Source organism: Mercenaria mercenaria, chromosome 18 (genome assembly GCF_021730395.1).
Source record: "Mercenaria mercenaria strain notata chromosome 18, MADL_Memer_1, whole genome shotgun sequence".
NCBI classification, from domain to species: Eukaryota; Metazoa; Mollusca; class Bivalvia; order Venerida; family Veneridae; genus Mercenaria; species Mercenaria mercenaria.
Genome location: NC_069378.1, coordinates 33,933,669 through 33,958,743, shown reverse-complemented (window position 1 = coordinate 33,958,743; position 25,075 = coordinate 33,933,669). Strand labels below are relative to the sequence as shown.

The 25,075-nt window shown below is 35.5% G+C and overlaps 1 protein-coding gene across 7 annotated transcripts in view; it reads left to right on the top strand.

Annotated features, from left to right (window-relative positions):
* LOC123539311 (uncharacterized) overlaps positions 1 to 24,775 on the top strand; it is an 82,154-nt gene extending 57,379 nt beyond the window's left edge. For 5 of the 7 annotated variants that reach the window (XM_053529642.1, XM_053529645.1, XM_053529644.1 and 2 more), the window contains 7 exons: positions 7,107 to 7,254; positions 7,659 to 7,768; positions 10,530 to 10,547; positions 13,686 to 13,790; positions 14,601 to 17,759; positions 19,634 to 19,762; positions 23,666 to 24,775. In XM_053529642.1, the coding sequence (XP_053385617.1) occupies positions 7,107 to 7,254; positions 7,659 to 7,768; positions 10,530 to 10,547; positions 13,686 to 13,790; positions 14,601 to 17,759; positions 19,634 to 19,762; positions 23,666 to 23,875 (3,879 nt within the window). In that variant the 3' untranslated portion in view covers positions 23,876 to 24,775. Of the gene's footprint in view, positions 1 to 1,254; positions 3,005 to 7,106; positions 7,255 to 7,658; positions 7,769 to 10,529; positions 10,548 to 13,685; positions 13,791 to 14,600; positions 17,760 to 19,633; positions 19,763 to 23,665 lie in introns of those variants that run through there. The other 2 variants (XM_045323877.2, XM_053529646.1) reach the window with 2 other exon arrangements.
* The last annotated feature ends 300 nt before the right edge of the window (positions 24,776 to 25,075 follow it).

Sequence of the window (25,075 nt, the reverse complement as noted above, 5' to 3'; positions counted from 1 at the left end):
AATTCATGAAGACAGCTGATATGGCAGACTGTCTAATCTTTAAAACACACAGCTAAACCAAGAGTTTCCACATTATCTGATTTGATACGCATTTGAGCCGTGCCATGAGAAAACCAACACAGTGGGTTTGCGACCAGCATGGATCCAGATCAGCCTGCGCATCCGCGCTGTCTGGTCAGGATCCATGCTGTTCGCTTTTAAAGCCTACTGCAATTAGAGAAACTGTTAGTGAACAGCATGGATCCTGACCAGACTGCGCGGATGCGCAGGCTGGTCTGGATCCATGCTGGTCGAAAACCTACTATGTTGATTTTCTCATGGCACGGCTCATTTGTTGTTGTAATAAAAAATGAATGAATGGTCAGTTATTGATTAAAAAATATCACCATGTTATTCTGTTGTCATTTGTTATACAATCAATATGTTGCCACAGGAATGGTGTCAAAGAGACACTATATAGTATAGACCAAACTGATATATGAAGCGTTATCTGTGATATGCGACAGGTTTCCTGTATCAATTGTATGTAATTAGTTTTTACATATTTCTATGTGTTTGGTGGAAATTACTTTGTACTTTCATGAAATATTGCAGGTACGAATTTTTAGCCATCTGCAGTTGGATTATGGAAAATTTTCTGTGCAGAAAAGGGATTATTTGACTTACTATTATGAAAAATTAGAAGTTTGTTTAGTTTATTCATAAATTGCTTTGTAATTATGGAAATAGCAAAACTAGTTTTTTTTTAGTTTATACATAATTTATATTTGGTCGATTGTGAAGGAAGTTCTGCAACTTATATTAATCACTCTCGACACATTCCTGATGGAATCCTTCGCCACGAGGGTATGAGAAAAGAGGCCAGTTTCCCTTTTAATGCTGAGCGCCAAGCAAGGAAGCTACTGGTACCATTTTTCACGTCTTTGATATGACACTGCTGGGGATCGAACCCATGATCTCCCGCTATATTTTGACAGAATGTATGGAACTTATTAGTTGCGTAGTTTTAATTATGTTTTTATTTGGCATGGTCTAGGAAGTACTTTACTCCATTATTCACTTTATTTTATTGTGACTTGCAGTTTTACTATTATTAGGCCTAATTTACCCTTGGTTAGTCATTCCTCCAGGGATGTGCCGAGCCTAGTACCAATAGATAGTGTAATTATTTACTTGAGATAAAACAAAGCAATATAAAATATACTCCCCATGACGCTTTTATGATACTGAGATAAAACGTTTTGTTACGCTGATCAGCATTATCTAGTCTACAGGGCAACATAAATAGTGATACTCTGTGGACTTTATATTTTTTCATTTGCTGATTTTAGTACTATTGCAACTGTGCTGGAACTTGTCAAGAGTGTTATATTGTTAAATAATTAAGCCTGAAGTTTTGTTCTTCTTAAACTTTCTAACAATATATCCTAGTCACTTGTTGCCATTAATGGAACATTTATGCATAAACTGGACATAATCATGTGCGTGATTTGTGCATTGCAAAATTGCTAAATTTGAAAACTGTTTTCAGACAGTGAAGTGTTTTTTACTAAATGAAAGATACTGTGATTTCATTTTCGATAGATAAGATTTTTTTCCTGTTGATCTGTCTTGAGAACAAGGATGTTAAAAAAAGCATTAGTTATAAGGTAAAGACATTGTGTTAAAATAATTTTACACAGATGCTTTTCTGGCTTACTAACAGTGCTTGACTATTGTGAAAATGATTTGATACACAATTTAATATAAAAATGTTCGACTTTGCTGCTCAGCACTTAGATATCACCCTTAATTGACTTTAACTGTTGACATATTCTATGGACTTTATTTCAAAATGATATTCAAATAATGGAGTAACTTGAAGATATAACAAGTGCATTATCTTTGGTTTTGTTTAAACGCCCAAGGTCTATTGGATGGCATCCTGCCGATAAATAAACTTAATTGTGTGACTTTGTTTCTGTTATCTATGATATCAGGTGTGAATTTACATATCAACCCTGTGTGGAATTTAATTTACAAAATTTGTATACCAAGTTATTACTGGATTTGATTCTGAAACATTATGATTTGTTTTGCATATTATAATTTTTTTTTTGTATTCTTGTTCAGATATGATAATGAAGTTGCAGCTTAAATGAGTGTGCATAATATTATGGTAAAAGTATCAGTGTACAATTTTATAGGAAGTTGATTTTATCATGTTACTCATAATATTACCTTTTTGTTGGATTTTGTTTTGGTATTAAATTTTTTTTTTTCTCAAGATCTTTGATGTTTTAGTCACCTTCCATATCATTAAGAGACTGGGTTTTTGTTAGATGATATGTCTTTAGAATTAGAACTGAAAAAGTATTTCTTGATGGTAAAGGAGATATTAGAATGAGCCATTACAGAAATTAGTGAACAGTGAATATAACTAGAGAGATTAAAATGAGGTGTTACAGAAATAAGTGTTTGTGAATAACTTAGAGTTGATCATGTAATGTACATAGTGCGAGCTTAGAATGAAATGTTTCAGAAATTAGCGGACAACTGGAGAGAAGCTTCAATGAAATGTTTCAGAAATTAGTGAACAACTGGAGAACTTAAAATGAAATGATTCAGAAATTAGTAAACAAATGGTGAGATCAGAATGGGAAAACTTTTAGAAATCAGTGAACAACTGTAGACCCTAAAATGAAATGTTTCAGAAATTAAATGAACAAATGGTGAGCTTAGAATGAGATGTTTCAGAAATGAGAGCTTAAAACAAATTTAGCAGTTAGTAATATACTGGAGAGCTTAAAATGAAATGTTTTAGAAATTAGTGAACAACTGGAGGTTTTGATAGTATAAGATGTTTTAGAAATTAGTGAACGGAGAATAAGTGAGATGCGGTAGTGACAGGTTGAGAATGGTGTGGATTGTAGCTTATTCACAGAATACAAGATCACTTCACAGTTCTGACAATGACAATTTGAATACTGACAATGATCAGGTGGATCAGAACAACGATACAAAGGTACCTAAAATGTTTGACTGTAGAAAGCTTGAGATTTTCATACTGTATGCTGTTGTTTTGAACTTTTATTATAGATATATATTGTTTGACAATTCCATTCCTCCCCTTGTAAATACGAGTAGAAATCGGTTCTGCATAAGTGGAAATTGTTCTAGTACTCGTCCTGTAGCTGCCAGCTTAAAATTAGCGCAATAGGGAGAGGGCAGATCTGTTTGTCGCAAGTTTGATCCTCAGGTCAGGCGCATATTCTCTATGATGACATTAGAATTTTAGTCATATAGCGGGTATGTTTGACTTAGTTGAAAAGCAGCCCAGGGATGTAAAAAAAGAATAAACACTCTCTGAGAAATGGAAAACAAGTTTACTGGTTTCCCAGTAGTTTCCAGACCCAAGTAGTTTTCCGGACCTGTTACATTTCGTGCTGTATAGACTTTATGCCGTCGTAAAGCATCTGGGTAACAATATCATATCATCTAGAGTTTTGTTGCCTTTACATAGCAGCGAAAACCTAGCATAACCTACTTATTTATTATTTGAATATCCCGGTTGTTTTTACTTACTTCGATGTAATTGTTTACACAAGTGTTTATCAACTGCAGGGGAATTCCAGTTACAGTGCGCATGCGCAGAAATTGAGGCCCATTGAAGGTAAACATCACCCATTTGCAGGCGATACAGTAAAAACATTCCGATAGTAATAAAGTAAAACAAAGAAAGTCAGAAAACCTATTCACTATACTACGACATTAAATTATCGATTACATGTAAGAATAGGAACTAAAATAGACGGGTATTTACCTATGATACCGTAGATCAATCAAATGTTTAGCAGCAGTGTCCATGCCCGAGTGGTCAGGGCGTTAGACTACCAATTTTGAGACCGGTCTTGTTCTTTTTTTTAAAGTTGTTAATTATATTAAAAGTTCTTAATTTCTTATTTTGTTATATTACCAGTCCGCTCAGTACGTTCTGTCATTTTTAGCATAATATTGCAAACGTCATTCAAACGTAATTAGACGTAACTGTAATGAGCGTATTACATATATCTAGTATTTGTTAAATTCTTTAAATATACTTTGCAAACCATCATCACGCCTTAGAATTATGTTTTAATTTTGAATATATATAACGAAATCGAAAATGTTTGCTTTTACAGAAAGGGTACAACTGTTACAATGAAAGGTCCAGAAAACTACTCGGAATAACTGAGATATTAATGGAATTAATTGCCCCTTTTGAGGCCTCACCTACATTTGTGTTAATGAACGCAAGTGTAATATGAATTTTGCATGGTGTTTATGAAGAGCCTAGCTTGCTTTTTTCTGTGAAAATTTTATGTTTCTACTATGTTTTGTTTGAAAGTTATTGGCAAAATATAGCGATTTCGGTCCGGAAACTATTGGGAAACCAGTACTGGATATTAAACTAAAAATTTAAACAGAATCCGCAACAGACTATCAATAAACAACAAACTTTAGTCAAACTGGGGATAAATTTGGGGATGATATGCCTTCAGTGTAAGATTCAGAATTCAATTTGCATTTTTTGGATTTTCATTTTTAACATTTAGTCAGTTTGGAAAAAGCCATTTTGTAATGTAGTGTTTTAGCAGATCACTCTGTTAATTAGAGGGGTGGGGGGGGGGATACAATGTATAGATAATTCATACAAATTTACCAAAAGCAGACAAGAAAGAATTTATATTTATTGATTTTGAAGTTTTTATACCTGATGATTAACATTAATCAAAATGGCAGCTTAAAGCAGGACTTAATAGGACGGTTTAAAAAAAGTTGAAATGAATGGAGAAATATATATTAGATTATTTACTATTGAAATAAAAATATAATACCAATAATATAAAATAGGGGGCCTCCATGGCTGAGTGGTTAAGGTCGTTGACTTTGAATCACTTGCCCCTCACTGGGTTTGAGCCTCACTGGGGGCGTTGAATTCTTCATGGTGTGAGAAAGCCATCTAGCTGACTTACGGAAGGTTCGAGGTTCTTTAACCCAGGTGCCTGCCCATGATGAAATAATGCACAGAGGGGCACCTGGGGTCTTTCTCTACCAATTAACAAAGCTGGAAAGTTGCAATATGACCTATAATAGTGCCGGTGCAATGTTAAACCCAACAAAAAAAAATTAATTATATAAAACATGATGTTCATGCTGGTAGCCAATTAAGATCCGTGCAATGACCCAAATTGGATTAAACTAAAATTTGGCAAGGAAGCCTGGGATCATCAAAACATCCTGGACAGGTTTCAAGTAACAGTAAACAACCTAGCTGAAGATTTAAATTAAAAGTAAATTTACAACTTTAACAGGATATATTAGATCTTGACTAACACTTTACAAGAAAAATACTGAAATTATTTGAAGAAAACAAGGTGTTTTAAAAACAACTGAAAATGGCAACAACTTTGAAAGAATGATAAAAAATATTTGCAATGCTAAGTTGTAAGACAGTGTTTAGGATGCATAGATATCATACCTGTGATATATAGGTGCATGTACTATCTTTTGCTGAGCTTATATGATATCATGGAATACCCAGAACTTTTCAGAGTCATTGCCCTAAATTATCATGCCATTAACCCTTACCCTGGTAAATTTCTATAATGAACTTGTACATCTTTCAATTTGGACAGTACCATTAACTGTTCAAAGGGGTGCTTACCAAAAATATACTGACTGAATAGGGAACAGTGCAGGATGTGCAGGCTGATCATGATCTACACTGGTCGCAAAGGCAGAATCAGTTGTGTCCAGCATGCTAAAAGTTAAGAAAAGAATTTGTTTATAGTATCTACATTAGGTTCAAAAGAAATGTTTATGTGACAAACATTTTATTGGGCATTTAAAATCGTAGGATTAAAAGTGAATGTTCAAAACAGGCACAAAAGTCCACAATACAATGGAATTTTTAGCTTTCGTTTGTCAAATAATTCAAGAATGACATGTGGGCAATCTAGGGTTTAAAATCATAAGTAATTGTATAGCTTTTACCTTTTATTAAATTATAATGTCAGTAAAGGTAATATATTAAACAGTCATTGTAGGTGTGGACAACTACAAAAACAGCTTCATATTTGAATAAAGTTAATGTGATTCCATATCATGTATGACTAATTAATTTATCTTTGTTTATCTTTAACCCTTATCATGCTGGACACAATTGATTCTGCCTTTGCGACCAGTGCAGATCATGATGCACATCCATGCAGTCTGCTCATAATCTGCACTGTTCACCACTCAGTCTGTATCTTTTTGATAAGCACCCCTTTTAACAGTTAATGGCACTGTCCAAATTGAAAGATGGACAAGTTCATTATAGAAATTTAGCAGGGTATTAGGGTTAAAGTGAAAAGTTTTTAATGTAATATTAATTGCCAATAGGTTCTAAAATTTATGAAAGCTTATAAATGACGATTAAGGTTCCTTGACCTTTTAAGGCATGTGGCCATTTAACAGATTACAGGGTCAGCATTTGTGTATATATTTACCATGTAATTGTTGAATTTATTTTGACGATTTTGATTTTAAGAAAACTTTCCATTTGTTTGTAAAATTTACATTGTTAAAACCAATAATCGAAAGTATTAGTGTTGTAATACGATGGGAATTTTTGAAAAGATGGTAAAGTGAAAAATTAACTTTTAAAAAGGAAGAATTAGGCTTTTTCAGATGATTCTGCAATATAACATAATTATATCATTGAGTACAAGTCATAAGGGATATAAGCATGTTGTTAAATATTGATGCTACAGTGACTTACAGTGAATAAAAAATATAGGCAGTTCACATTTATGTAACAATTATTAGTACTGAAAACATTTCTTTATCATTGGAATAGTTACTTAGGACATAGAATTAGTAATGTCCAAAGGAGGCTCAAACAGGCAAGCATGATTGTGCTGTTTCACTATACCAGGAAAAATAAATACTGGTGAGATAGAAGGAAAACGAAGCAAGCAGTGTCTTATATGGTGAAATGCTCAATTGTTTGGAGCAAAATTAAGCATAAATAAGTTTGAACAGGTATTGATCAATTCTGTATGTTGAGATGATTATTTAACCCTTTTATATTTCTTTTTCAGGTGAAATGTGGTGCTGTATATGTCACAGATGAGGACAAGACTAAAGCTGTAACAAAAAATGTGATATCATTGTCATCCGCATCTGAAGAAAAGAAGAAACAGAAATCATCAAAATACACTGTCGCCATTGGTTCAAGTTTTGGTCATGGTAAGACGTTTTCATTATTTTTCTCCTGCTATGTCTTAGATCTCTACAATAAAGTTTGTTTTCCCTTTTTTCATTACAAATAATGTCTTTGGACTAAAAGCGAGCAATGTATTAACTTTACCCTGCTATATTTCAAAATGGACTGGTCTTTCATTCAGTTTTGGCAGTACCATTAATTATTTGAATGGGTATTCACTGAAAATTTTAACAACTGAATAGCGAATAGTGCAGACCAAGATGAGCCTGAACAGGTGTGCAGGCTCATCTTTGTGTGCAGTGGCTGCAAAGGCAGATTCACTTGCCACCAGCAGGCTAAAGGTTAAATGTACTGGCAAGGGTAACATTTTCTAAGTACTGTTATAGATCTTGTTAAAACATAAATAATGTTATGCTTCATATTTCAGTTCATTCATTCTTGAAGGACTCTGACAATGTTTTGAAATCATACGAGAAAACAAAAGTAGAAGACAAATGTTTGTTACTGATAAGAAAACCAAAATCGGCATCAAAACAGGTAAGTTCTTTCTAGTTTTGAATATATGTCTACAAAAAAAACTATAAATTCCTATTAATAAGTCATTTAATTTCATGGATGTAAAATTTCATGGTTCTGGTGAAAAAAGCTATTTTGTGGAGTCAAAAAAAATTCTTGGGAGTAAATTGAAATTTTCTGTGTTTTATGGGGGATTTAATTTCATGAAATGGCACAACCAGAAAATCCATGAAATTAACTCCCCACACAAAGTAATGACTATACAGTATCTAAAAGAAAATATATTTTTTAATATCACCGTAGTATTGTGGATTAGCACCATTGTTTTTCTATAGTGGAAATAAATCCCTTGTGAATACACTCCGGTTGTTTTCTGGATCAGCAATAATTTTTAGCTCGACTATACGAAGTATAAGGAGAGCTATCCTACTCGCCCCGGCATCGGCGTTGGCGTCTTTCCGCGTCCCCACCTTGGTTAAAGTTTTGGTGCACTTTCTCTTTTTTCAACTTATCTCTGTAATTACTTGAAGGATTTGATTCAAACTTGAAATACTTATTCCTCATCATCATCCACATCATCTAACATAAGGGCCATAACTATGGCACCAATATTTCATGAATTATCCCCCCTTTTCACTTAGATTTTCAGGTTAAAGTTTTGATGCACTTTCACTCTATCTCTGTTATTACTGAATGGATTTGATTCAAACTTAAAATAGTTGTTCAACATCATCACCCACATCATATGACACAAGGTGCATAACTCTGGCACCATTTTTTCATGAATTATTCCCCCTTTTAACTTAGAATTTCAGGTTAAAGTTTTGGTGCACTTTCACTCTACCTCTGTTATTACTGAATGGATTTGATTCAAACTTAAAATAGTTGTTCAGCATCATCACCCACATCATATGACACAAGATGCATATCTCTGGCACAATTTTTCATGAATTATTCCCCTTTATACTTAGAATTTCAGGTTTAAGTTTTATGCACATTCACTCTATCTCTGTTATTACTGAATGGATCTGATTCAAACTTAAACATTTGTTCAACATCATTACCCTTATCATATGACACAAGGTGCATAACTCTGGGACCAATTTTTCATGAATTATTTCCCCTTTTTACTTAGAATTTCAGGTTAAAGTTTTGATGCACTTTCACTCTGTCTCTGATATTACTGAATGGATTTGATTCAAACTTAAAATAGTTGTTCAACATCATCACCCACACCATATGATGCAAGGTGCATAACTCTGGCATCAATTTTTCATTAATTATTCCCCCTTTTTACTTAGAATTTTAGGTTAAAGTTTTGATGCACTTTCACTCTGTCTCTGTTATTACTGAATGGATTTGATTCAAACTTAAAATAGTTGTTCAACATCATCACCCACACTATATGACACAAGCTGCATAACTCTGGCACCAATATTTAATGAATTATGCCCCTTTTTGCTTAGGATATACTTATATAGTGTTTTGATACATTTTTTCTTTACCTCTCTTATTACTTAAAGTTGATATTTTTGACATAGACTCAGGCTATTGTGCAATATCTTCATCCACAATTGGAGTCATTAAACACTCCAGTGACAGCTCTAGTTTCCTCAGGTGTGCCCAGTTTCACTATCCAGCATCAAAATAGTCGAGCGCGCTGTCTCCTGTGACAGCCCTTGTTATATGCCCAGAAACGTATTATGTTATGATGCTGGTGTCCGTCGTCCGTCCGTCCGTCCATCTGTCCGTTAGCAATTTCGTGTCCGCTCTGTAACTCTTCAACACCTTGAAGGATTTCAAGGACACTTGACACAAATGTTCACCACACCGAGACGACGTGCAGAGCTCATGTTTTGGATGTCTCGCTCCAAGGTCAAGGTCACACTTAGGAGTCAAAGGTCATATCAGTTTGTTTTGTGTCTGCTCTGTAACTCTTGAACTGCTTGAAGGATTTCAAAGAAACTTGGCACAAATGTTCACCACACTGTGACGACGTGCAGAGCACATGTTCCGGATGACTTGCTTCAAGGTCAAGGTCACACTTAGGGGTCAAATTGACTTTGCTTTGTTTTTATTGCTCTGCATTGCAGTGCTCTTGTTTTTATTTGGCAGATCCCACTTTTGTTCACATACAATAATTTTTTTTTTAATTACTTCCCTTTTACCTTACTATAAATAGCTTATTTTGAAACTTTTTTATTATTGGCCGTAGAGAAAAAACGGGACCACTTTTCTGTGGTACAACATGGATGTTACATCCAATTTTTAGGTGTATTTTGACATATTTTTACCTTTTAAGGGTTTTTTTTTTTTGTGGACTTAAATTTTTTTTGGAATTTCTTCCCTTTGTTGTTCCTGTCCTTTGGGCTTCTCACTTCAAGTCCTTTAAATTTTGCTCCCATCCTCTGATGTAACCCTTCGGGCATATATTGCCTCGCTTGGTGGAGCTCTTGTATTGGTATGTTGCAGAACTGTTGAGCCAGTAGGTTGGATCATTTTAGCAGCAATTTTATTTCAAGTTTAATTTTAATTCTTGGTTATTCTTTCGGAGATGACCTGATATAATATTTCTTAGTGTCTTGAATTCACACTGTGGTCAAGCTCTGTTTATAATGGAAATAACACCAAGGGTAGTACCAGATCTACAATATACAAAGAAAAGTTAAAAAAAAAAAAAGACTTTATTGCTTTAAATATACAACAAGTTAGGGAGGAATAAAGATGAAGTGGGTTTTAGTTGAGCAATACATTTCAGTCTGCACCTTTTCTTTGATTTCAGAATTTTTTCTCATTAAAGGTATAAACAGAATACTTTAGTGTTACCTGTAGTTACAATTGTATATGCTCCGCTTTGATATTATATTATATCTGCATAGGCCAGGGCAAATTAATTTTCAGTGCAATCAGTCGGTAAAGATTTATTTTTTTTTTTTTTGGTAAATTAATGGACTGGCAAACAGTTAGTACGATACTCTGAAAATGACACGAATGACAAGAATCACTTGCCCAGCAGGCTAAGGGTTAATCTGTCGAAATTCTTTATTCTTGAACATCAGCTCCAGCTTATAATATTGTAGACCCCAGAAACCATTTTTTTTTTCTAGTGTGGCTACCGACTAGATAGTCTGGGGGTTTTTTTTTGGTTTTTTTAAGAACAATTTCTCATATATTCTGACCATCTGTCTTGATAACAAAAGGGACATAATTATACAAAATTTAAAGAGCCACAGGAGTTATCTCCTGTGAACAAAACATGGGTCTGAACACAGACTTTGTTTTTCCCTACCATGTAAAATTGTAGAGATGCAAATATAATTGCCCCATTATAAATACTTGTCAGATAACATCAGTCATCTGTACATACAGCAATTAATTTATGTTTTAAAATATACTTTCCTCCATGATCAGTCATTTTCTTAAATTCCAAACATATCTTTTTCAATAGTGGTCCAATTTTAAAAATTCTTTCAGCATTATGACAGGCTTGAAGAAGGCTTTCATATCAAATGAACTTATATTCAGGCATCCCTTGCCCTTGAAAATATCAGACTTCATTTACTGTATCCCATTGTCAAAAGAAGGGAATTTGGTCTGCCTTTTCCATAGCATGGTATTTTCGTGGTTGCTGTTCAAACATAAAATGAGCCGTGCTATGAGAAAACCAACATAGTGGGTTTGCGACCAGCGTGGATCCAGACCAGCCTGCGCATCCGCGCAGTCTGGTCAGGATCCATGCTGTTCGCTAACAGTTTCTCTGATTCCAATAGGCTTTGAAAGCGAACAGCATGGATCCTGACCAGACTGCGCGGATGCGCAGGCTGGTCTGGATCCATGCTGGTCGCAAACTCACTATGTTGGTTTTCTCATGGCGCGGCTCAAATAGTTCCTTTCATTTTTAGCGTCATTTCAAAGAACTTTGATGATGGATGTAGGAACTTTCTAAATTTTTAAAATGTTTTGATTAGTTTTGGATTTATCATCAAAATAAATTTGTGTATTGGTTTTAAAAAGTTCAGGATTTCTTAGTTAAGTTAAAAGCAACATTTTTATGCTAAAGATTTGTGAAATTTCTGAAAAAGTCTCTTGTCCATTTTTTCACAGCGGGCCATAAAATTGACATTATCAAACATATCTTAAAAAATTCAAAGGGTCCTACTACCACTCTCATATACCTTATAGAGTGATGTATAGTTTATAACAGAGTTGCAATTCACAAAAAAACTCTGTTATGGATTAGTTAGATCAAACAATAGTTTTTGTCTTGTCTGAAAACCCATGACTGTTATAGTCTTACAGACTGAACCAAAATAGTCCTAACCACTGTAACCAATTAGATTTGATTTATTATATACCCAAATATATATACCCATAATAGCTCTTTAAAACATAAACATATACAATATATATTATATATGCTATATATCTAGTATAAATCAGCACTAGATTTTTTTCACATGATCTAATAAACTTAGTGTGGTTAATGTAGCATAATAAATTGAGCCGCGCCATGAGAAAACCAACATAGTGGCTTTGCGACCAGCATGGATCCAGACCAGCCTGCACATCCGCGCAGTCTGGTCAGGATCCATGCTGTTCGCTAACAGTTTCTCTAATTGCTATAGGCTTTGAAAGCAAACAGCATTTATCCTAACCAGACTGCACGGATGCGCAGGCTGGTCTAGATCCATGCTCGTCGCAAAGCCACTATGTTGGTTTTCTCATGGCGCGGCTCAGTTATTGAAAACCGGCTAATGATAATAACATGTTCACATATACTGATTGTTATAGAAACAAATTGCCAATAATTAAATTAGTTATTGATGTTTCATTTAATCTAGCTAATTGCTTGAGTTATGAAAAATGAATATGATGTTTCAATTACTGCCTCTTGTTGCCCAGTAATTTATATTTGATTTGTCATTACTGTAATTACTTGAGTCTATGCTATTAAGCAAGAAGATGGTTTTTTATGCCCCCAGTATCTACTGATGCGGGAGGCATATAGTGATTGTCCTGTCCGTTCGTCCGTCCATACGAGGATAACCAAATAGGAACGTTTTGTCTAGCATCAATACCGCTTACAAGAATGAATTGAAACTAATACATATGTAACCTGTGACATTCCTCATCTTCAAACATCACCTGACCTCAGTTTGACTTTGACGTCATTTTAGCCTTAGAGTTACCTGAACCATAAGGTGCAAAATCTATCGACAAGGATGCCACCAGGGGCATGAAGCGTTTATTGAACGTAGCTCCTTGTTTTATTATAAAATGGCATAAAAAGTTGTTTTGTTTTGGGTAACTCCATCCTATCTAGCGAAAGTCGATACCCTAGAGATAGTTTTCCAGTTTCGTTGCAAAAAATTCAAAAAGGGAGTTTTAAAGGGAAATAATGTTTTCTGTCTGTTTAGTATATAACACCAACAGTTTTAGTTTCAAACTTTGTAACAATGACATTTTTGATGTTCTGTGAAAGAAAAAAAAAGGAGTCATCCAGATTTGGGGACATTACTCTAAACAGTTTTAAGGCCAAAGTTGCTGTCTACAAGCATGATTTGTATTAGAAGGTTAATGATTATTTCTGAATTAGGCAATTTGTGAAGAATACAGAGGCCAGTTTATGTTCAGAGTTTGTAAATCGGTCATTGTTTATTGATCAGTTACATGTTCAAAAATACTATTTTGATCTGAGGTCAAGGTCAGGAGTCATTTTGAAAGGTCTATGTTTCATTCAGAGTGAATATTGAACTTGAGGGAATGCTATTTTTCACTTGTTTTAGATTGAACAAATAATTCACAACATTTTTTTTAATGTCTATGATTCAGTTATTTACAGTTTGTTCGAGAAAAACCAAAGCCCCAATAGACTACTTTTTAATACAATGAAAATTCATGTAAAATATCAGCTGACCATTCAGTATTTATTTTCTAGATGTTAAAGGCACATTCGTGGGCAGATGTCAGTGTGAAGGACATGCATCTACGACAACCTGATGGTTCACTGAAACAAGATCCTTATAAAGCATTCAAAGAACGGGTAACAGTATTTCTACATCTTTTAGAATTATGAAAATTTATGGACAACATATGTCATGGATCATGATCTTTAATTTACTAACATGAAGATGGGTATTTTTGAATTTTGCCCACTTTATTCACACAATTTAAAGCAGAGAATAAAAACAGTTCCAGTTAGATAATTTTTTATAAACTGAGAAGTTTTTAGTTTTACTATACTTTCATTGTTTCCTAGCATTTCCTTCTGTTTTTGTTGGATTTAACAAAATCCAGTTGAAATTAGAACAGAAAGCTCTAAAGCATTATCTGATATAGGAATAGATGCCTAAATTTTATTCTAATCAGTTGTACTTTGTAGGTGCCTAAATTCTATATTCTAATCAGTTGTATTTTGTAGATGCCTGAATTTCATTTTCTAATCAGTTGTACTTTGTAGAATAGATGCCTAAATTCCATTTTCTAATCAATTGTACTTTGTAGATGCCTAAATTCCATATTCTAATCAATTGTACTTTGTAGATGCCTAAATTCCATTTTCTAATCAGTTGTACTTTGTAGATGCCTAAATTCCATTTTCTAATCAATTGTACTTTGTAGGTGCCTAAATTCTATATTCTAATCAGTTGTACTTTGTAGATGCCTAAATTCCATTTTCTAATCAGTTGTACTTTGTAGATGTTTAAATTTCATTTTCCAATCAGTTGTACTTTGTAGATGCAAAGAACAAATATCTTAAAAGTTTTTCATCACTTCTTGTCAGGTCAATAAAATGTGTTTTCTTTATAGTTTTTCCTGTAAGTGATGATTGTTGAATTCCTTTTTTTTTAAGTTTAAGAAGAAATCAGACCTTAGTCTACCTCCAGATGAGTTGAACAGCCTAGCCAATCAGAACACTCCTTTCAAAGGACCAACAGGCAATCAGAGCTCATCCTTACAGTCACAATCATCAGCAGACAATGGAAAAGAAGAGAGTAAAAGTGATATAATACCTCCACATAAACTTACTGAAGTTGTCCCAAATATATCAAACTCTTATCCTTATATAAAGAAGGGAAGCAGACATATCTCTCAAAGTCTTGCTGATTTGACAGACGCTGGTAGAGAAATAAACAATAATAAAAATATGGGTGGAGCTTTAGGTCAAGGTCATGCAAGACCTAAAGGACCACCTCCTGCCATTCCTCCAAGAACTAATGCAAGTTCTGTAGAGAAATACAGTAAAAATGATAGAAATGCTTCTAATATTGAAAATACAGGCTTTATACACAACAAAAATACAAGTAATGAAAGAACTGAAAATAGACCAGATATTATATCTAATGTGAATGTAAGAAAAAGTCCTGGAGGTAATGTAAGAGATGGCAGGCATGATGACAGTATGCCAGTAAGAGTGAAACATGATTCTGGATTCCATAGTGAGGCTCCATTATCTAGTGATGAAATGTATGATTCTGGATTTAAACAGGATTTAAGTAAAAGTGTACGGAATGGAAGCCTTATGACCAGTTCTCCAAAGTCATCTAAAAAGCAGCCACAAACTTCCAGAAATATGCCGAGACATAATTCAGATCCAAGGCAGCCAAATGCTACTGGGCATCAGTATAATACAAGAGAACCTAGTCCAGGGAATAACAGAAATCGCCGACAGAGTCCTGGAAATAGGGCTTACAGTGGACAAGGAAATGTGAATGGTCAAGAAAGACCTAAAACACAAATGGAATCTGTTAATGTGAGACCAGTGCAAAGAAATCCGAGTGCAGGGTCAGAGAATAGAAACAAGCACAATGAGCAGATTAAGGGTAGAAATATGCCAGTTGGTCAGACCTATCCTGATACAAATCAAATGAATAGACTTCATGAACAGAAGCAATCAAATTCTGTTACGAGAACCCCACCAAATCACCATCAGACTGGTACTAGACACAATGAAAGTAGATCAAAATCTTCAGAAAAAATAGTGCAGAGACGATCAAATGAATTTAGGGAAAGAAAGTCATTAGGTGATGTGAGAGAGGGTCAGATTTTGACTATTGATAACAAAGAATCTGTGATAAAGGCTCATTCGTTAGGGGACTTAAGTACTGGATGTGCATTCTCACTGGTTGGCCAGAAGAAACCAGATTTACCTGGAAATGTACATGAGCCAGAATTTACTGGGACCCAGCTTATGAAGCATATTAGAAATTACAAAGAAATGACACAAAATGGAAGTAGTGGAAGTTTACCATTTAGAGGTAAAGCTTTAGATGATATGGACAATTATAGGCAGTATTACGGTCAAGTGCAACAATCTGCAAAGGGTGATAATTCTGACTATAACAAACTAAAGCATTATGGGTCCTTGCAGCATCTGCCTATGTCTGCTGAAACTAGCAAACAGCAGAATGGTTATCATCAGCCCGTGCCAGTAAGACATCGAGAGAAAACACCTCTAAAGCCACGCCGTTGTTTGCCACAACCTCCAGGAGACGTCCATATGAAGAAGAGACAAATGACGGACATAATGATTAACAGAATGAGTGTAGACAGCAATAGCACAAGCCCTAGTTCTAGTAATTCTAACCGGGAAGGTTCCACTGAACCTAGATTAGGTGGAGTCAGTGCCACACCCTCGGTATCTGACCGTGAAGTTTTTGACCTCCTTCATGGTAACAGAAATGATTCAGCATGGACTGTGCAAGGTGTTAGAAATGTGTGCAATAATAAAAAACAGACTCCCACATCACAAGTACCTCCAAGTTACAGTGACAGTGTAAATAATGCTCTACGCAAGTCAGGGTCATTCGGGTCACATGAACATGGCAGTGTGCCGCCCTCTGGTGGCCGACTTAGTGAATCAGGGCAGACAACATTGACTTCTCAAAGTACAATTGATTCAGGATATATTACAAATGACCCTGACCCTGAAACATTATCTACCTCATCCTATGCCAAAACGTTGAAACAGTCTGCTCATAATATGTACACAGCACACAAACTTTATAAATCAGCTAAGGGAGAACACTCTCAGAAACAAACGACAAATGCAAAAGATCACTCAAATAATTCCAATATTAACCAGTATAATCCAAAGTATGCCAAAGATTCTCATACCAGAACATGGCTAGAAAATCACCAAGGAACTTACATGAGTGATCATTTGAAACTTAATATGAAAACGGGTGCAAACAGTGAAAGAGTGCGTGGAAATGACATGGAGAAAACAGATAAAAACAATAACAGACATCCTAAGATTCCTGAAAGTAATGTTACTGAGTTAGACCTGACACAGAATCCACCAAGCAAACCAGAGAGAACTTTCCAGTATGTGAAACAACCTTTGGCTCATCATAAGTCTGAACTGTCATCGAAGGACATTGAAAAAATGAGCCAAGATCAGGGCCAGTTTACATGTAGATCTAAGGGCAAATCAATTTCCATGGCACAAGGATTGAACCTCATAGCCACTAACTCTGCACCTGCAAGTGGAGGCTTCTTATCAAAGTCTCAGCCAAAGTTTACAGGTTCACTGAAAGACTTGATAGGAACAGATAAACAAATAGTGCCAATAGAAACACTTAAACTTGAAAGTGCACATTCTACAAATACATTACCAGGAAGCTGGAAATTCCAGGCCCAAACTCGGCCAGAATGTAGTTTGAAATTTTTCGGAAAACCAAGTTTGTTTCAGTTACTTCAAAACTATAATCTGTATGCAATACGGGTTCGAATTCCAGAAAACTTTGTTATTATGGAAAATGTTAGACTTATCGAGTGTGAAGTGGTTTTACCAGCACCTTGGATGTTTGGAAAAGACACTTCCTCGCCTCTCAGTCCTAAAGGAAGTTATGCAAAACTAGGAGGACCGAATAGTGCGTTCCGGCCAGTATCTGTTGCTAGTGTTTCACCTATCAAATCTGTTTCCATGATCACCATCATGGAATTGTCCAGTCAGATGACAGAGCTCATTGAATCAGGACAGCTTCAAAAAGGGGATCTTATTATTGAGGTAATCTTTAAAAACGTATCATTATCTTAAGTGTAATGACATTGTGAGCATACTAGTATATTTGTATGTGATGTATGTTGATCTGTGAATTACTTTTTATAAATCTAACATTTTTAGCTCACCTGAGCTCAAGGTGATCTTTTGTGACCGCGCGATGTCCATCGTCCGTCGTGTTACTACAATTTCTAAAAAAATCTTCTGCAATACCACTGGGTAGATTTACACCAAACTTCACAGGAATAATCCTAGGGTGACCTTTTCAAAATTGCCCAAAGAATTGAAATCCATGCAGAACTCTGCTTGCCTTGGAAAAAAACTTTGAAAATCTTCTTGTCCAAAACCACAGGGCCTAGGGGTTTGATATTTGGTATGTAGCATCATTTAGTGGTCCTCTACAAAGATTGTCCAAATTATCCCCCTAGGGTCAAATATGGCCCCGACCTAGGGGTCACATCGTTTATATAGACTGGTATAGGTAAAACTTTGAAAATCTTCTTGTCCAAAACCATAGGTCATAGGGCTTTGATATTTAGTATGTAGCATCATCTAGTGGGCCACTACCCAGATTGTTCAAATTATTCCCCTGGGTTCAAATATGGCCCTACCTGGGTGTCACATGGATTATATAGACTTACAAAGGGAAAACTTTGAAAATCACCTTGTCCAAAATCACAGGGCCTAAGGCTTTGATATTTTCAATGTAGCATCATCAGATGGTTTTCTACGAAGATTGTTTAAATTATGTCACTAGGGTCGGATATGGCCCTGCCCAAGGGGTCACATGGTTTGTATAGACTTGTATAAGAAAAAAGTGAAAATCTTCTTTTACAAAACCACCTTGTCTAGAGCTTTGAATTTGTATAGGAAAAAATCTTTTAAAAATTCTTGTTGAAGCTACAGGATTGAAATTTGGACCACATATATAATTTTGATGCAGATTTGGATACATATCTTGAATATTCTTAATCGTGACCTAATGACCTATTTTCTTGTTTATGAAGGTTCAGCATAGAAATTTGGACCACATGTATAATTTTTTAAAAGATTTCAGTAGTTATCTTGAATAATCTTTACCATGACCTACTCGCCTAGTTTTTTGTTTTTGAAGCTTTAGCACAGAAATTCATTCAGCAAGCAACTAAACTCGGGTGAACGATATAGGGCCGTCATGACCCTATTGTTTTTTATGCCCCCACTTTGGAGGGCGGGGGGCATATAGATTTGCCCTTGTCCGTCCGTCCTTCTGAGAATGTTATGTCACGCCTAGCTCCAAAAGTATTTGACGTAGAGTCGCAAAACTTAACAGGAATGTTGGTCAGCATATGTAGTTGTGCACCTGGGGTTTTGTGTCCAGATTCATTGAGTCTTGTAGGAGTTATGGCCCCTGACTTAGTAAAAAATTGGTCATTTTAATGTTGTGTCGCGCTTAGCTCCAAAAGTATTTGACCTAGAGTCACCAAAGTTTACAGGAATGTTGGTCAGCATGTGCAGTTGTGCACCTGGGGTTTCGCGTCAGATTCATTCAGTAATGTAGGAGTTATGGCCCCTGACCTAGGAAAAAATTGTCATTTTTGTAGCTCCGAAAAAATAACAACATATTGTTTTCCCAAAGTTGATCTGTGTCCTTTGTCATGTAGTGGGGGCATCTGTGTCCCATGGACACATTTCTAGTTTGTACATAATCATGTTAGACATTGACATTTGATAACAAGGGTTGAATGGAAAACTGTTGTTGCTCCTGTCATAGAAGTAGTATAGAGATGGTCTCAATACTTGCTCCATGCTCCTACTAAATAAAGAGGGAGTTACTATTTTTAGAAGTGCTTATAAAACCATTAAAGAACAAGTAAGATTTATCCATCTTTTTTTTTCAGGTTAATGAAAGACTTGTGATTGGAGATGACTTGCCAACATTGACAACTGTGTTCCAAGCTTGCCAAGGCGAGATGTTGTTGACTATTGCCCGAGACAGAGCAAGAGATAATCAGCCAGATAGAAATATGGTAAGATACCAAGTTTTTTTCTCTTGCCAAGACGCAGCGAGAGATAATCAGCCGGATATAGATATGGTAAGGTACCAACAGTTCTTAACTGACACAGACAGAGACACGGTAAGATACTAAGTTTTTAAGCTCAAATATACGAAGTATATGGAGAGCCATCCTACTTACCCCGGCATCTCCATCTTTCCGCGTCCCCATCTTGGTTAAAGTTTTTTTACACTTCCTTTTTTTTCTCCTTATCTCTGTAATTACTTGATGAATTGCTTTAAACTTAAAATAGTTGTTTCTAATCATCATCCACATCATATGACACAAGGGCCATAAATCTCACATCGATGTTTTATGAATTATCCCACTTTTTAGCTCACCTGTCACAAAGTGAGAAGGTGAGCTTTTGTGATTGCGTGGCGTGCGTCTGTCCATGCGTGCCTGCGTCTGTCCGTATACTTTTGCTTGTGACCACTCTAGAGGTCACATTTTCCATGGGATTTTTATGAAAGTTGGTCAGAATGTTTATCTTGATGATGTCTAGGTCAAGTTCTAAACTGGGTCACGTGGGGTCGAAAACTAGGTCAGTAGATCTAAAAATAGAAAAACCTTGTGACCTCTCTAGAGGCCATACTTTTGAATGAATCTTCATGAAAATTGGTCAGAATGTTTACCTTGATAATATCAAGGTCAAGTTCGAAACTGGATCACGTGCCTTCAAAAACTAGGTCAGTAGGTCAAATAATAGAAAAACCTTGTGACCTCTCTAGAGGCCATATTTTTCATGGGATCTGTATAAAAGTTGGTTTGAATGTTCATCTTAATGATATCTAGGTCAAGTTTGAAACTGGGTCAGCTGCATCAAAAACTAGGTCAGTAGGTCTAAAAATAGAAAAACCTTGTGACCTCTCTAGAGGCCGTACTTTTCAATAGATCTTCATGAAAATTGGTCAGAATGTTCACCTTGATGATATCTAGGTCAAGTTTGAAACTGGGTCACATGCCTTCAAAAACTAGGTCAGTAGGTCAAATAATAGAAAAACCTTGTGACCTCTCTAGATGCCATATTTTTCATGGGATCTGTATGAAAGTTGGTTTGAATATTCGTCTTGATGATATCTAGGTCAAATTCGAAACTGGGTCAACTGCGATCAAAAACTAGGTCAGTAAGTCTAAAAATAGAAAAACCTTTTGACCACTCTAGAGACCATATTTTTCAATGGATCTTCATGAAAATTGATCTGAATGTTCACCTTGATGATATCTAGATAAAATTTGAAACTGGGTCACGTGTGGTCAAAACTAGGTCAGTAGGTATAAAAATAGAAAAACCTTACCTACTCTTCATGAGATCTTCATGAAAATTGGTGAGAATGTTCACCTTGATAATATCTAGGTCAAGTTCAAAACTGGGTCATGTGCCTTCAAAAACTAGGTCTTTAGGTCAAATAATAGAAAAACCTTGTGACCTCTCTAGAAGCCGTATTTTTCAATGGATCTTCATGAAAATTGGGTCATGTGGAGACAGGTGATTGATTCAGGACCATCATGGTCCTCTTGTTACTTAGAATTTCAGGTGAAAGTTTTGATGCATTTTCACTCTCTCTCAGTTATTACTAAATGGATTTGATTCAGACTTAAAATAGTTGTTCAGTATCATCACTCACATCATATGACACAAGGGCCATAACTCTTGCTCCAATATTTCATGAATTATCCCCCCTGTTTACTTAGAATTTCAGGTTAAAGGTTTTGATACACTTTTTCAGTTATTACTAAATGGATTTGATTCAAACTTAAAATAGTTGTTCAGCCGTATCACCCACATCATATGACACAAGATGCATACATCTTTTACCAATATTTTATGAATAATGCCCCCTTTTTGCTTAGAATTATACTTATATAGTGTTTTGATACACTTTATCTTTGCCTCTCTTATTTAACCCCCCCCCCCCTCCCCAACCCCCAACATCAAAGTTGTAAGGGGTGGGTATACTGGTTCCAGGTCGTCTTTCCGTAGACACAATCTTGTGCGCACCATCTCTCCTCATTCCCTTGACACAATTTAATGAAACTTCACACAAGTGATCAGTAACAACAGTAGTTGTGCATGGGGAATGTTAGGTTCTTTCAGAAAAAAAAAATGCAGAGTTACGGGACTTTGTGTCTATGTATATAGTATAACAATCTTGTGCGCACCATCTCTCCTCATCCCCTTGACACAGTTTAATGAAACTTCACACAAGTGATCAGTACCAACAGTTATTGTGCATGGGACATGTTAGGTTTTTTCAGAAAAAAAAATTTGCAGAGTTACGGGACTTTGTTTTTTGTTTCTTTACTATATACATAGACACAATCTTGTGCGCACCATCTCTCCTCATCCCCTTGACACAGTTTAATGAAACTTCACACAAGTGGTCAGTAACAACAGTAGTTGTGCATGGGGCATGTTAGGTTCTTTAAACAACAAAAATTGAAGAGTTATGGGACTTTGTGTTTCTTGTTAACATACTATGTACATATAGTCTGCATATGCAATCTTGTGCGCGCCTAATCTTCCGAACCCTTGCACACAATTTAATGAAACTTCACACAAGTGATCAGTACCAACCCTAGTTGTGCATGGTGCATGTTACATTCTTTTAGATAAATATGCTGCATAGTTATGGGACTTTGTTTTTTGTTACTATACTGTATACATACAGTCTATATACATACAGTCCACATAATTATGCAATCTTGTGTGCGTCAAATTGCAATGTACTGTGTCAGTGCATGCGGGGGTACATTCATTACCTTTAGTGGTAGTTCTAGTTACATAATATTTTTTGACACAGACTTAAGCTATCGTGCAATATTTTCATCCACAATTGGAGTCATTAAACACTACAGGGACAGCTCCAGTTTTCTCAGATGTGCCCAGTTTCACTGGTCAGCACCGAAATAGTCGAGCGCGCTGTCTCCTCTGACAGCTCTTGTAACTCTTGCCGAGGCAGAGCAAGGGATTATCAGCCAGACAGAGAAATGTAAGGAACCAACAGTTCTTAACTGTTGCTGTGACAGAGCAAGAGATAATCAGCCAGACTGAGATACGGTTATGTACCAACAGTTCTTAACAACTGCAGGAAATCAGGCAGACAAGATAGGGTGAATGAAAGCAGCTCAAAACTGTTGCCTATACAGAGCAAGGGATAATCAGCCAAACAGATACGGTAAGCTACCAACAGTTCTTAACTTTGCAAAGCTTGAGCAAGAGATAATCAGCCACACAGAGATACGGTAAGCTACCAACAGTTTTTAACTTTGCAAAGATTGAGTAAGAGATAATCAGCCACACAGAGATACAGTAAGCTACCAACAGTTCTTAACTTTGCAAAGATTGAGCAAGAGAAAATCAGCCAAACAGATATGGTAAGCTACCAACAGTTCTTAACTTTGCAAAGATTGAGCAAGAGATAATCAGCCAAACAGAGATATAGTAAGGTACCACCAGTACTTAACTCTTGCCGAGACCGAGCGTGAGATAATCAGCAAGACAAAGATATGATAAGGTACCAACAGTTCTTAACTATGGAACTTTTTCTTTTGCATTGTAAAAAAAAGACATTCAGTTATAAGGTACTCTGTCACACGATTAAATCTTTGAAACATAGATTAGAACTATTGGTGTAAAGATGCATGACAATTAGGGAGTGGTTTCACTCAATGTTTTAGGTGCACAAACTTTTGCCAATAAATGTAAAGTCAAGTAGGAAGTACTGGTAAACATAATGTCCCTTGATACTGATGGTTGGTCAACTGTAACTACTACATCTACTACACATTTTCAAAGATGATTTGTTGGTATTAATCTCTAGTGTGAGTGTTGTTTTGTTCTTATTGAAAATGTACCTTGCTTGTCTTTTTCAGCATTCTACATCCCCCACTGATGAAGATTTCCGACGGATGGAACAGAAAATCAATGAACTTACCACAGAACTTCGTAAAAAAGACCGGACTTTAAAACAGTTGAGTGCATTGTTGCCATGGCCATTGCCTTCATCAAAGGTGAAGAACTCTGATGGAAAAGATGAAGAAGCTTACGTGTGTTCTCTAAGTGAAGATGAATTCATTGTGTGATATTGGATAATAAATGTCTAGCTTGTAAACATGGTTTGCATTGAGAATAATGACGAAAAACAACACTAAATGAGTGGCCGACTCTAAAAAATGTTTGTTTAAATGCACGGATCTTGTATTATTCTCAATACACAGAGTAAACTAACAGTTCCTCCTAAGTGTCTTTATTTACTTTTAGGGTCACCCAAGTTAACTGCTTTAGAATCATTCATCTATGAATCATCATCATTCATCATTCATTTTTCTTTTACAAGTATAACGAAATGACTGCATATCTTTTACAAAATTAGTGACAGGCAATGTAATTTTTAATCTCTATGTGTATAAAAAGATTTTAAAGAATAATCATGTTGACGAAAGCGCCAGAGTTAACTGAATATGTGCGTAGTCCTCGAGAAAGCAAAGACCCAAGCTCGCATATCTTCATATTTATAGCAATATTTTTGAACCGTGCCACACAGAATGTAATGAAATTGTCTCCCTAATTCAATTGTCTTGGACCAGATGTTATTTCTTTACTTCATAACTGATATTACGCGTAACTTGCAGATTAATGAAAATCTGTTTCATGCAAGTGTTTTGTCATCAATACTGAAAAGTGATTGTTACATGTCTGTATCGAACATACACATGCATTGCTTTCAGTTGAGATCTTGAAATTTCATGAGAATGCCTGATAAAAAATATGGTCTTAGTGCTTAATATTTTTAACTAATAAGAAGAAAAACTTGCAGTCAAGCATTTGGTTACTGTAGAAAGTGGTAAAGAATATATAAGTATGTATAATGTATATTTTTAATTAAAGTATTTATATTTTAAACGGTTTTCATAGGGCTGTGCCTTTTGACTTTGTATTTCCATTTGAGATTTATGATATAAAAATAAACTAGATATGAACAATTATCTTTAGTTTGGCATTTCCTGTTGTCTTGAACGTAAACCCCAGCCGTCAGTTTGCACCTGTCAAGCAGTCCAACTTCCCCTTTCACATGATTACGTAATATTGAATTTTAACTTTTTATTCACAAAAAGATTCTAACTCATTGAATGGAAAGTTCATTCATACTTGCGAAATGTTTATGTTTGTCTTTTTCAAAGTCTCTGCATCTTGCCAAAACAATATTGCAGCATCGAGTACATTATTTTTGTTGAGTGGCCCGCATTCGTTGAGCTCCGCCGAACGGAAAAAATCTGCTTTGT